Genomic DNA, 12,047 nt, shown 5'->3' with positions numbered 1-12,047 from the left:
TATTTTAGAAAAAATTTTAATATAATTTGTTGATTTCCATTTTATAGGTAACTGAAGAGGACTTAAGAAATCTCATGTTTGGTGACTATATGAATCCTGACTTTGAAGGAGATGACAGAGTTTATATTGAAATTCCAAATATTCATGATTTTAGTGACATCGTGGAGCAATGCTTAGATGAGTATAATCAAACTCACAAAACAAGAATGAATCTTGTCATTTTTAGGTACCTATATTTGGTATTGATGATTAAAATTACTGTTTATAAAATTTTATTGTGAAATATTTAAAATGTACAAAAAGATAAAACTATGATGAACAACCTTGTACCCATCACCCAGCTTGAGACATAAAATACTAAACACAATATTGTAAATCAAATATACTTTGATTTAAAAAAAAAGGGCATAAAATACTAGCAATTTATTTGAAGTCCCTTGTGTAGCCAGCCCTCCCTCACTGCATCCCTATTGTACCTTACGGGGATAAAAAGAAACTCATGTGTTTCTTTGTGTGTGTTCCTAAACATATATGCAATCTTATTTTGCATGTCGCATACTGTGCACATTCCTCTGCAAGTTGGTTTATTCTAGATTGTTTGTGAAATTCACAGAAGATGAATTATTACTACTGTATTGCACTGCATTGTATAATTTTAACAGAATGTAGTCATTCTTCTGAGATAGACTTCTAGGTAATTTCTAGTTTATGTAATTAAAAAAATGGTTTGAACATTCATGTCTCCTTAGTTACATGTGTAAGAACTTCTCTAGGCTATATTCTTAGAAATGGAATTATTGTGTCATGGTATGTAAGCATCTTCTACTTTACTAAGTTTTGCCAAAGTATCTTCAAAAATAATTATTGTTTTTAAGAGCTTCCATTGTTTCTCACCCTTCACAACACTTAGGATAGCCAGACTTGGTAAGTTTTGTCAGTCGAAGGAGAGTGGAATGGTATCTGACTGTGACTTTAGTTTTTTTTTTGTTTTTTTTTTAACATCTTTATTGGAGTATAACTGCTTTACAATGGTATGTTAGTTTCTGCTTTATAACAAAGTGGATCAGTTTATATCCCTGTATCTCTTCCCTCTTGCGTCTCCCTCCCTCCCACCCTCCCTATCCCACCCCTCTAGGTGGTCACAAAGCACCGAGCTGATCTCCCTGTGCTATGCAGCTGCTTCCCACTAGCTATCTATTTTACATTTGATAGTGTATATATGTCCATGCCACTCTCTCACTTTGTCCCATCTTACCCTTCCCCCTCCCCATATCCTCAAGTCCGTTCTCTAGTAGGTCTGCGTCTTTATTCCTGTCTTGCCGCTAGGTTCTTCATGACCATTTTTTTGTTTGTTTTTTAGATTCCATGTATATGTGTTAGCATACGGTATTTGTTTTTCTCTTTCTGACTTACTTCACTCTGTATGACAGACTCTGGGTTCATCCACCTCACTACAAATAACTCAATTTCATTTCTTTTTATGGCTGAGTAATATTCCATTGTATATATGTGCCACATATTCTTTATCCATTCATCTGTTGATGGACACTTAGGTTGCTTCTATATCCTGGCTATCGTAAATAGAGCTGCAATGAATGTTGTAGTACATGACACTTCTTGAATTATGGTTTTCTCAGGGTATATGCCCAGTAGTGGGATTGCTGGGTTGTATGGTAGTTCTATTTTGAGTTTTTTAAGGAACCTCCGTACTGTTCTCCATAGTAGCTGTATCAATTTACATTCCCACCAACAGTGCAAGAGGGTTCCCTTTTCTCAACGCCCTCTCCAGCATTTATTGTTTGTAGATTTTTTTTTTTTTTTTTTTTTTTTTTTTGCGGTACGCGGGCCTCTCACTGCTGTGGCCTCTCCCGTTGTGGAGCACAGGCTCCGGACGCGCAGGCCCAGCGGCCATGGCCCACGGGCCCAGCCGCTCCGCGGCATGTGGGATCCTCCCAGACCGGGGCACGAACCCGCGTCCCCTGCATCGGCAGGCGGACTCTCAACCACTGCGCCACCAGGGAAGCCCTGTTTGTAGATTTTTTGATGATGACCATTCTGACCAGTGTGAGATGATATCTCCTTGCAGTTTTGATTTGCATTTCTCTAATGATTAATGATGTTGAGCATTCTTTCATGTGTTTGTTGGCAATCTGTATATCTTCTTTGGAGAAATGTCTATTTAGGTCTTCTGCCCATTTTTGGATTGGGTTGTTTGTTTTTTTGATATTGAGCTGCATGTGCTGCTTGTAAATTTTGGAGATTAATCCTTTGTCAGTTGCTTCATTTGCAAATATTTTCTCCCATTCTGAGGGTTCGTCTTGTTCATGTTTTCCTTTGCTGTGCAAAAGCTTTGAAGTTTCATTAGGTCCCATTTTTTTATTTTTGTTTTTATTTCCATTTCTCTAGGAGGTGGGTCAAAAATAATCTTGCTGTGATTTATGTCATAGAGTGTTCTGCCTATGTTTTCCTCTAAGAGTTTGATAGTTTCTGGCCTTACATTTAGGTCTTTAATCCATTTTGAGCTTATTTTTGTGTATGGTGTTAGGGAGTGATCTAATCTCATTCTTTTACATGTAGCTGTCCAGTTTTCCCAGCACCATTTATTGAAGAGACTGTCTTTTCTCCACTGTATATTTTTGCCTCCTTTATCAAAGATAAGGTGACCATACATGCATGGGTTTATCTCTGGGCTTTCTATCCTGTTCCATTGATCTATATTTCTGTTTTTGTGCCAGTACCATACTGTCTTGATTACTGTAGCTTTGTAGTATAGTCTGAAGTCCAGGAGCCTGTTTCCTCCAGCTCCATTTTTCTGTCTCAAGATTGCTTTGGCTATTCCAGATCTTTTGTGTTTCCATGCAAATTGTGAAATTTTTTGTTCTAGTTCTGTGAAAAATGTCAGTGGTAGTTTGATAGGGATTGCATGGAATCTGTAGATTGCTTTGGGTAGTATAGTCATTTTCACAATGTTAATTCTTCCAATCCAAGAACATGGTATATCTCTCCATCTATTTGTATCATCTTTAATTTCTTTCATCAGTGTCTTATAATTTTCTGCATACAGGTCTTTTGTCTCCTTATGTAGGTTTATTCCTAGATATTTTATTCTTTTTGTTGCAATGGTAAATGGGAGTGTTTTCTTGATTTCACTTTCAGATTTTTCATCATTAGTGTATAGGAATGCAAGAGATTTCTGTGCATTAATTTTGTATCCTGCTACTTTACCAAATACATTGATTAGCTCTAGTAGTTTTCTGGTAGCATCTTTTGGATTCTCTATGTATAGTATCATGTCATCTGCAAATAGTGACAGCTTTACTTCTTCTTTTCCAATTTGGATTCCTTTTATTTCTCTTTTTCTCTGATTGCTGTGGCTAAAACTTCCAAAACTATGTTGAGTAATAGTGGTGAGAGTGGGCAACCTTGTCTTGTTCCTGATCTTAGTGGAAATGGTTTCAGTTTTTCATCATTGAGAACGATGTTGGCTGTGGGTTTGTCATATATGGCCTTTATTATGTTGAGGTAAGTTCCCTCTATGCCTACTTTGTGACTTTAGTTTTAATTCCCCTAATTACTAGTGAGGCTACGTTTCCTGAATTTACTATTTTGTATATAACTGATTTTCTATTTCTCACATAGAAATCCCAGTATTAAAAGATTGAATAAATTTTGGGGGTTTTTTGTTTTGTTTTGTTATTAGCCAAACTGTGTGGCTTGTGGGATCTTAGTTCCCCAACCAGGGATTGAACCTGGGCCCTTGTGAAAGCCCAGAGTCCTAAACGCTGGACCACCAGGGAATTCCCAAAGAAATGTTTTTAATAAAAGCAATAATATACTCCCAGTGTAAATGATTACCATTACATTTTATTTTTATAATTTGTATAGTACCTTTCCTGAATTTGTACCTCAAATAGTTTTCCTTTACATCAAATGATCCAATTGCAACTGCCTTTGAAAAATCATGCTTTTTGATGATTACCTCTTTAAAATTGGGATAGTAATATATGGGGCAGCAAGGTCCATTTTTCTAGGAAAGCAAAATGATACTTATGTGTAAATATACATTTATATTCATATTTTCAAGTATAATAATATCAATATTTCATAGGTATGTATTGGAACATTTATCACGAATATGTCGAATTCTAAAGCAGTCTGGTGGAAATGCTTTGCTTGTTGGACTTGGAGGAAGTGGTCGTCAATCTTTAACTCGTCTGGCTACATCCATGGCAAAAATGCAAATTTTCCAACCAGAAATTTCTAAGAGCTATGGTATGAATGAATGGAGAGAGGACCTGAAGGTAAAATTGTGAGCAAATCTAGTGTCTAAAATAATATCAGTGCATTATTTTTTTAACATCTTTATTGGAGTATAATTGCTTTACAGTGGTGTGTTAGTTTCTGCTGTATAACAAAGTGAATCAGCTATACATATACATATATCCCCATATCCCCTCCTTCTTGCATCTCCCTTCCACCCTCCTTATCCCACCCCTCTAGGTCATCGCAAAACACTGAGCTGATCTCCCTGTGCTATGTGGCTGCTTCCCACTAGCTGTCTATTTTACATTTGGTAGTGTATATATGTCCATGCCACTCTCTCACTTCGTCCCAGCTTACCCTTCCCCCACCCTGTGTCCTCAAGTCCATTCTCTACATCTGCGTCTTTATTCCTGTCCTGCCCCTAGGTTCTTCAGAACCATTTTTTTTTTTAGATTCTACATATATGTGTTACAATGCATTATTTTATCTGTAAAGAGAGAGCCAACCTGTATAGCTGTGTGCTAAATACACTGGTGATGATGATAATAATATTATCCCTAGAGCAGTTACTGTGTGTGCTGAGCACTGTTTTAAGTTCTTTATATACATGCTGTCACTCTATAGGTATGACAGTTCAATGCAGCAGGTATGGTTGTCTCTGTGTTTTACTGATGAGGAAACTGAAGTTGAGAGAAGGTATGCACAGCAGAGCAGGATTTATGACTTAAGTCTTATCCACTGCTGTTACCATGGCTGCTGCTGATTTTACCTTTATTCTAGTTCAGAGAGGCCTTATTTCAGGTAAATGTATGTTTTCCAGTAGACTTAAATATGAACCTCAATGAGGATGATGATGTCATTAATGTTGTCAAATCTTAATAGTTTCTTTGGAGCTGTGTTGCTGTTCCAGTAACAAATAGAATAGTGGAGTGCATACTTGGGGCTTCATCCTCATGTGCCTAGGGCTCTGCAGGCCCCAGAAGAGAGATGACCTAAAGTGGAAAAAAATAAGAGAGACATTACTGGACTTTTTAAACTTTCTCTGACCCTGACATACTAAAATTCTACATCCGAAAAGTTAGTGTAGAGAACTGGTCTTTATATCTTCGATCTTAGATGGACAGAGATTCTTTCTGTTTTCAAATCCATCTCAGTCCCTGAAGTAAGACTCTGAATCAATGAGTATGTCTAAGGGGTGGGCAAACTGGCCAGTTGGAGTCTCCCACCAAAAGGGTGGGAGAAATGGAGGCCCAGATTGAGAGCCCCACCAAAATGGAAGAGGTACTACTCTAAATTTGAGATGTTATCAAAAGAAAGGAAAGCAAAACCAACAGATTTCCACCAGATTCTGGTTATAAGTACATTTTTATTTTAAGGTTCTATTAAGGAATGTGGGCATGAGGGGCCAGAAGACAGTCTTTCTAATCACGGACACTCAGATTAAAGAGGAAGCTTTTCTAGAGGATATCGACAGTGTGCTCAATACTGGAGAAGTACCTAATATTTTTGCAGCAGATGAAAAACAAGAAGTGATGGAGGTAAGTGCTTTTTAGGGAGTGCTGCTCCTAACATGTCTTGAAGCTTTTCTGCTCTTCAGGATAAATATATCTTGTGCAGAGGATTTTGGTGATTGAAAAATTAATGTATATTATTTTAATACTTTTTTGGTGAATTTTAAACAGCTTCGATAGTTAGACAGAGTTTTAATTCATTTTTTCCATAATGATGACAGTGTGTTTCATCCATTTGATCTTATTTAGCATGTTTTCTGAGTGATTAGAGATTTAAAATCATATCTTAGGGTTACAGTGATATGAGAAAATATAGCTTTAAAACACTACTTGATTAGCTTTTATGGTTTACCACTGGTTAGTAAAATTTTCAAATTTTAACAAAACTACTTGTATTAATTCTGATGTATCTGAGAGTCATGCTTTGTGATTTAATTGACAAAAAAATACATTTTTGAAGCACCCACTACTTCAGATGTCCTGACCTTTGACCCCCATTTCTAAGATCTTCCCATAGAAGAGTTCACCTAGTAATTTCCCCTTTCATGTACCGTAACTACTTTTACCCACAGATTTTATCACTCACACCAGGATGCTTCATTCCAGCCTCTAGTGATAGCATGTGGAGTAAAATGGTTTCACCCTGGTTGTTCAAGCACCCTGCTTTGTTTGTCTATGGAATGAAACTGTTATATACACAAAACAGTTCCTCCTACACAGCGTTGTTGTGAGTTCTGAGGATCAAGTGAAATAAGGCACTTATGGAATGTAAGGCACTTATGGAATGTCAGGCGCTTAGAAAGCCCTCAGTAAATCTGATACATTACCAGTTCATGGCCTGGCGTGGCTAAGGCTGCTAAAGAATCGTAATTCTCCTAATTTATAGGATAAATTCATCCCCCACACTCCTACCCAAGGAATAGGACACCTTGGGGAGTGGGATTTTCTAAGCTTTGCAAGGCTTTTCTGCTCACTGTAGCTATTGTTTACCTTTTCTTCTCATCACTTTGCTACAAAACTTTTCCATTGCTTCACTCTTTTATGGTATGACCCAACAGTAGCCTTAAGAACTTCTTTCCTTCATATTCCACCCTAGGAACACCGTATCAGTTTTTCCACAAGGAAATAGTCATGGTCAGAACTCAGGGGTACCAAAATGCATTCCTGTTTTTGCTTGCTTTATACTAATTTTTAAAAATATAAAAGGTAATTAAAAGAAGTTATATTAATTTCTTTACATACCCTGCATCCCACTTTGAAGACCACTTTGCTTATTTCATCCATCTGGCAAACATTTTACTGTAAACCTCACTTCCTATAACTGACCTGTGTAGCTTGGCCCTGGTACTGCCTAGAGGGCACCTCTTATAGACTCAGCACATCTCTCTGACGTCAACATCAGCGTTCTAGACTCAGAACCTCTGAGTTCTAGAAACCTCTGTTTCCTGACTACCTTTTCCAGTGTTCCATTTGCACTCCTTGCAGAATTAAATTATTGCAGTATTTTTCTCAGTATAGCAGTGACTTATTTACCACATTTAGTGATATTTTCTCAGTTCCCTTTTAAAATTGTGATTCATCTTTGAAATAATTCATCATTCCTTCTTTTAAACTCTGCTTTCTCTGGACTGCTATGAAATTTCATTCAGTTTGTTTCCTATCTCCCTAATTATTCCTTCAGTAACTAGTCTTTTTCTTGCTCCCCAGAATCAGTTGTGCTCCCAAAGTGTGTGTGTGTGTGTGTGTGTGTGGGTGCGTGTGCGTGTGGATATTACTCCCTACTTCTACTCTAGAAGCATTAACCAATATTTCTGTGTAAATAACCCCTATATTTATATCACCATCCTGGCCCTTTCATGAACTCTTGTTCTACAGTTACAACCATGTATTACCTTTCTCTCTCTGAATGTCCCCCTGTTAACTCAGAGTTAATGCAGGTAGACCACCTGAACATAATTTCATAGATTGACACTGATCATAATAGTCGTAATTTGAGAATTACTGTCAGAATGAATATACAGAGTTGACTTACCGTTTCCCATAGATATAGCTATCATATATCTATAGTAGAGAATTCTTTTAGAAATAAATTCATTGTTATAACATTGGAAATTGTATGATCATTGTGACCACTCCCTAAATTTGCTATTGAAAAAATTTTAAATCTATTTATAAGATAATTTATTGACTATGAAACCTTTTCTGCTTTGAACAAGGAGAAAGGTAGGATATAAAAAGCTGAAAGGTACTTACCTGTGTGGAAAGAACTATTTTAAGTATTCACATGTAATGGCTTTTTGATTCCTCAACAATCCTTTGATATAGGTACTCTTTTCCCCATTTTACAGATGAGGAAACTAAGGTACAGAGAGGTTAAGTAACTTGCCTTCAGGTCACATAGGTAATCAGCTGCAAGCGGGGATTTGAATTCAAGAAGTCTGGTTCTAGAGCCATTATTCCTAACCACATGTAAGATGCCTTTCTCATATAGAGATATACAAGGGAAGAAAATTAAAAGTGACCTATAATCTCATTACCAAACAACTCTATTAACATTTCAAAAAATACAAATATTATAAGAATAAAATTAGATAATTCAAACAGCATAAGAACGTCCAAAATGGAAAAAAAAATGATATAAACCAAGAAGAATGTCCAAGATAAAATATAAAGGCCTCTCTCTCACTCTCCCTTAAGTCCATCTCACCCAAAGTAACCACTATTAATAGTTCTTTGTGATTGCTTCCATAAAAAGTGTGTATGTGCTCACACATATGCACCTATATATTTTTTAATTTAACAAAAAGGATCATATTATACATACTGTTGCACAGTTTGTTCTTGCATTTATTTTATCTTGCTGATCTTGCCATAGCACATGTTGATGCATCTCATTATTTTTAACAGTTGTATAAAATTACAATATATGGATGTTTAATAATGTTTTTATTTTTTATTATTTTTAAAATATTTATTTGGCTGTACCGGGTCTTAGTTGCGGCACACAGGATCTCAGTTGTGGCATCAGGCTCTAGTTCCCTGACCAGGGATCGAACCCAGGCCCTCTGAGTTGGGAGCGTGGAGTCTTAACCAGTGGACCACCAGGGAAGTCCCTATAATGTTTTTAACTGGACACTTTAGTTGTTTATATTTTTTCCTCCTAAAAACAATGTTGAATTATAGTCCCACACATATATCTTGGTGAACTTTTGTATTTTTATAAGTTAAATTTTTGTCAGATATTTGTTTTTAAATTATAGAATTACGGAATTGAAAGTAGTCTTCTAAGTGCAAGCTATGACAAAACCATTATTTTGATACAAAAGCAAAAATTTAAAGATATTTATAAGGGGAGTAATAAAAATTCTTAATATTCCAATATCTAGTAATCTTATCAGCATACCTGTTTTTATTTATGAGGTTTTTTCTGGTATTCCCTAGGGTGTTCATCCTGTGGCTCAGGCTGGCAATAAACACGATGAATTCAGTCCCTTAGCGCTGTTTGCTTTCTTTGTGAATCGCTGCAAGGATAATCTTCATGTTGTAGTGGCCTTTAGTCCCATTGGAGATGCCTTTCGAAATTACTTGAGGCAGTTCCCATCCCTCATCAATTGCTGTACCATTGACTGGTTTCAGGTTTGTAATTTGGGGGGGAAGGACAACTAAATCTTTTGGAATTTTGCTGAAATCTTACTCAACCTCTATTAATTTCCATTCATCAAGTGTTTCTTGATCACTTACTCTAATGGCAGCACCAGGGACTGGTAAGACTACATGATCCCCAAAAGGAGCTCACACTCTAGACTGGAAGACAAAAAAGGCAGTCAGCAAATGAGCAGTCAACAATTATATAAAAGAGCCATAGTCTTGGTGTGGGAAATGTGTACTTATTAAGGCAGTAACTCTCTGAAATAGGAAAATGAATTCGTTACATAGAGGAGGGGGTGTATAAGGAACCAGCAGAATGTATTTTATATATACATATATATATATATACACACACACGTATATGTGTAAAGATATATATATAGAGAGAGATATATTTATCTATCTGTACATATATTTACTATAAGGAATTGGCTCACATGATTATGGAGGCTGACATGTTCCAAGATTTGCAGCTGGCAAGCTGGAGACCCACAAGAGCTGACGGTATGTAGTTCCAGTGTGAAGGCCAGCAAGCTTGAGACCTAGGAAGAAATGATATTTCCATCTGAGTCCAAAGGCAGGAAAAAACTGGTGTTCCCGCTTGAAGGCCATCAGGCAGGAGGAAGTCCCCCTTACCTGAGGGAGCGTCAGCCTTTTTGTTCTATTCAGGCCTTCAACTGATTGGATGAGGCTCACTCACATTAGGGAGAGTAGCCTGCTTTACTCAGTCTGTTCATTTAAATATTGAACCCATCCAAAAATGCACCTCACAGAAACACCCAGAATAATGTTTGACCAAATATATGGGCACCCTTTGGCCCATAGCAAGTTGACACATAAAATTAACTATCACAAGATGTTAGTACGTGCAAAGGTGGAACAGTGGGGAGAGCATGGCTCATTTGGGCAAATAGTTTGGTATGGCTGACTGGCAATGAGGGCAGCAGAAGTTAAGTTGGAGCTTTAAGTGGGTGCCAGGCTATAAAGGAATTTGTAAATGTGCCTAGGAATTTGGTTTTATCCCAAAGACATTGTGGAGGCATTAACATATGTTTAGCTAATCAATATTTTAGGAATAACCCAAAACACTTGGAGGCTATATGGTGGATGATTTGGAGTGGGGCAAAACAAGAAACAGGAAGACCAACTTGGTGGCAATTTCAGTCATGCCAGCAGCAAATGATGCAGGCCACCACCTCATTTAAACAAGGCAAATCGTCACTGCCTGTGTAAAACCGTTAAGTATTTATGCTCTTGAGAAGGGTAGCTCCTGGTGCCTTCTATTTGTTTGTTTTATGCCTAATAGAATGTGGACTATAGATTGACCCTGGATAATTTCTTTTAAAGATAAATTTCTGATACTAATTTGTTTTATTCTCTCTTGCCTATTTATCAATTGCATGTTTGAAAAACTAATTCTACCCTTTTGAGGATTGCAATATGTTTCAGCTAGTGGATGTTTTAGTGTTTATACAACAATAAAAGCTGTGTGAAACAGTTTTGCTTTATGCAAACTATATCTTAATATTGCTTCCATTAAGTAGCCCCAAACCAGAACCAAACAAACAAATGAACAAAGCCTGTCCAACCATAAGTTTTTCTTTTGTGAAATCTTATAAATACAATTCTACGACTTCTGCATTTTTTTTTTATAACCACGAGGCTTTCTGTTCTGTTATATGTGATTCATACTTGTTGGGGGAAATTTTTTAAAAGGTGGAACTAGGAGTTGCAAATAGATAAGGGAGATTAAGTGGATAACAGAGAGGAACAGAGATTTTATAGTGGAACATTGGGGTTATAGAACCTGTGTCAGGGGCGCTGATGGCATTGTTTGGGGCCTGGCTCTTTTAAACTCAGGAAGTGAGTGTAAACCACTGTGTCACATAGTCAGGAAGTCATTGACTTTTTGGATAGATCTCTGTTCTCCCAAGTAGGGTGTACTCTCACCAGAGGTGCCAAAACAGCTCAGAGGATAACGGAAGGATTTACTGGAATATTCGCTTTTGTATGAAATATTTCACATGGATTAACATTGACACCCTTGCTCAGTTTGTACGTCAAGTGGCCATGTGTCACAGATGGTATGCAAGGTACCCTGAGGGATTCCTGCAATGAACTAAAAATTGAAGATACATAATGCAGTTGTATGTGGATAGTAAGAGAATGTCATAAACCAGTAGCAGCTAGCTCAAGCTCTGTGTCAGCTACATTATAAGGCAAAAACAATGACTACTTAACAAGATCTGGTAAGACATTGGTAAAAACAAATTTAAGCAGGCTATTTGGAATATGGATTTATATCAACTGTTTAAATAATAAAGGTTATCCCCAGGGTGTGTCGTGACTTGCAGTATTAGCTTATGATAGCGTGGTTACCTATCAACAGCCATTTTCTACCGACTCCATCTTTGCTGACAGAATTCTGATTTTGTTTGGGAAATCACTATCCATGTAGCCATGTATAATAGGGATTCATTCCTGGTCGGTCTAAGTCAGCATTGGTGCTCTCACTCCTCTTACTGTTGACCATTTTACACATGAGCCTGTTCATGACCCATTGCTTGCCAATGGATCTGGATTTAAAGTCTACCAGGGAGCTTTTGGGAGAAGCTTTCTCAGTAT

The 12,047-nt window shown here is 37.1% G+C and overlaps 1 protein-coding gene across 1 annotated transcript in view; it reads left to right on the top strand.

The window, feature by feature from the left end:
• Positions 1–12,047, top strand: part of DNAH12 (dynein axonemal heavy chain 12) — a 229,604-nt gene that overhangs the window by 155,546 nt on the left and 62,011 nt on the right. The window contains exons 43-46 of the mRNA XM_073811265.1: positions 48–226; positions 4,109–4,301; positions 5,640–5,801; positions 9,216–9,410. Of these exons, the coding sequence (XP_073667366.1) occupies positions 48–226; positions 4,109–4,301; positions 5,640–5,801; positions 9,216–9,410 (729 nt within the window). The remainder of the gene's footprint in view (positions 1–47; positions 227–4,108; positions 4,302–5,639; positions 5,802–9,215; positions 9,411–12,047) is intronic.

This window comes from Tursiops truncatus, chromosome 10 (assembly GCF_011762595.2).
Source record: "Tursiops truncatus isolate mTurTru1 chromosome 10, mTurTru1.mat.Y, whole genome shotgun sequence".
Classification (NCBI taxonomy): Eukaryota; Metazoa; Chordata; class Mammalia; order Artiodactyla; family Delphinidae; genus Tursiops; species Tursiops truncatus.
This window is presented reverse-complemented; position numbering and strand designations above follow the sequence as displayed.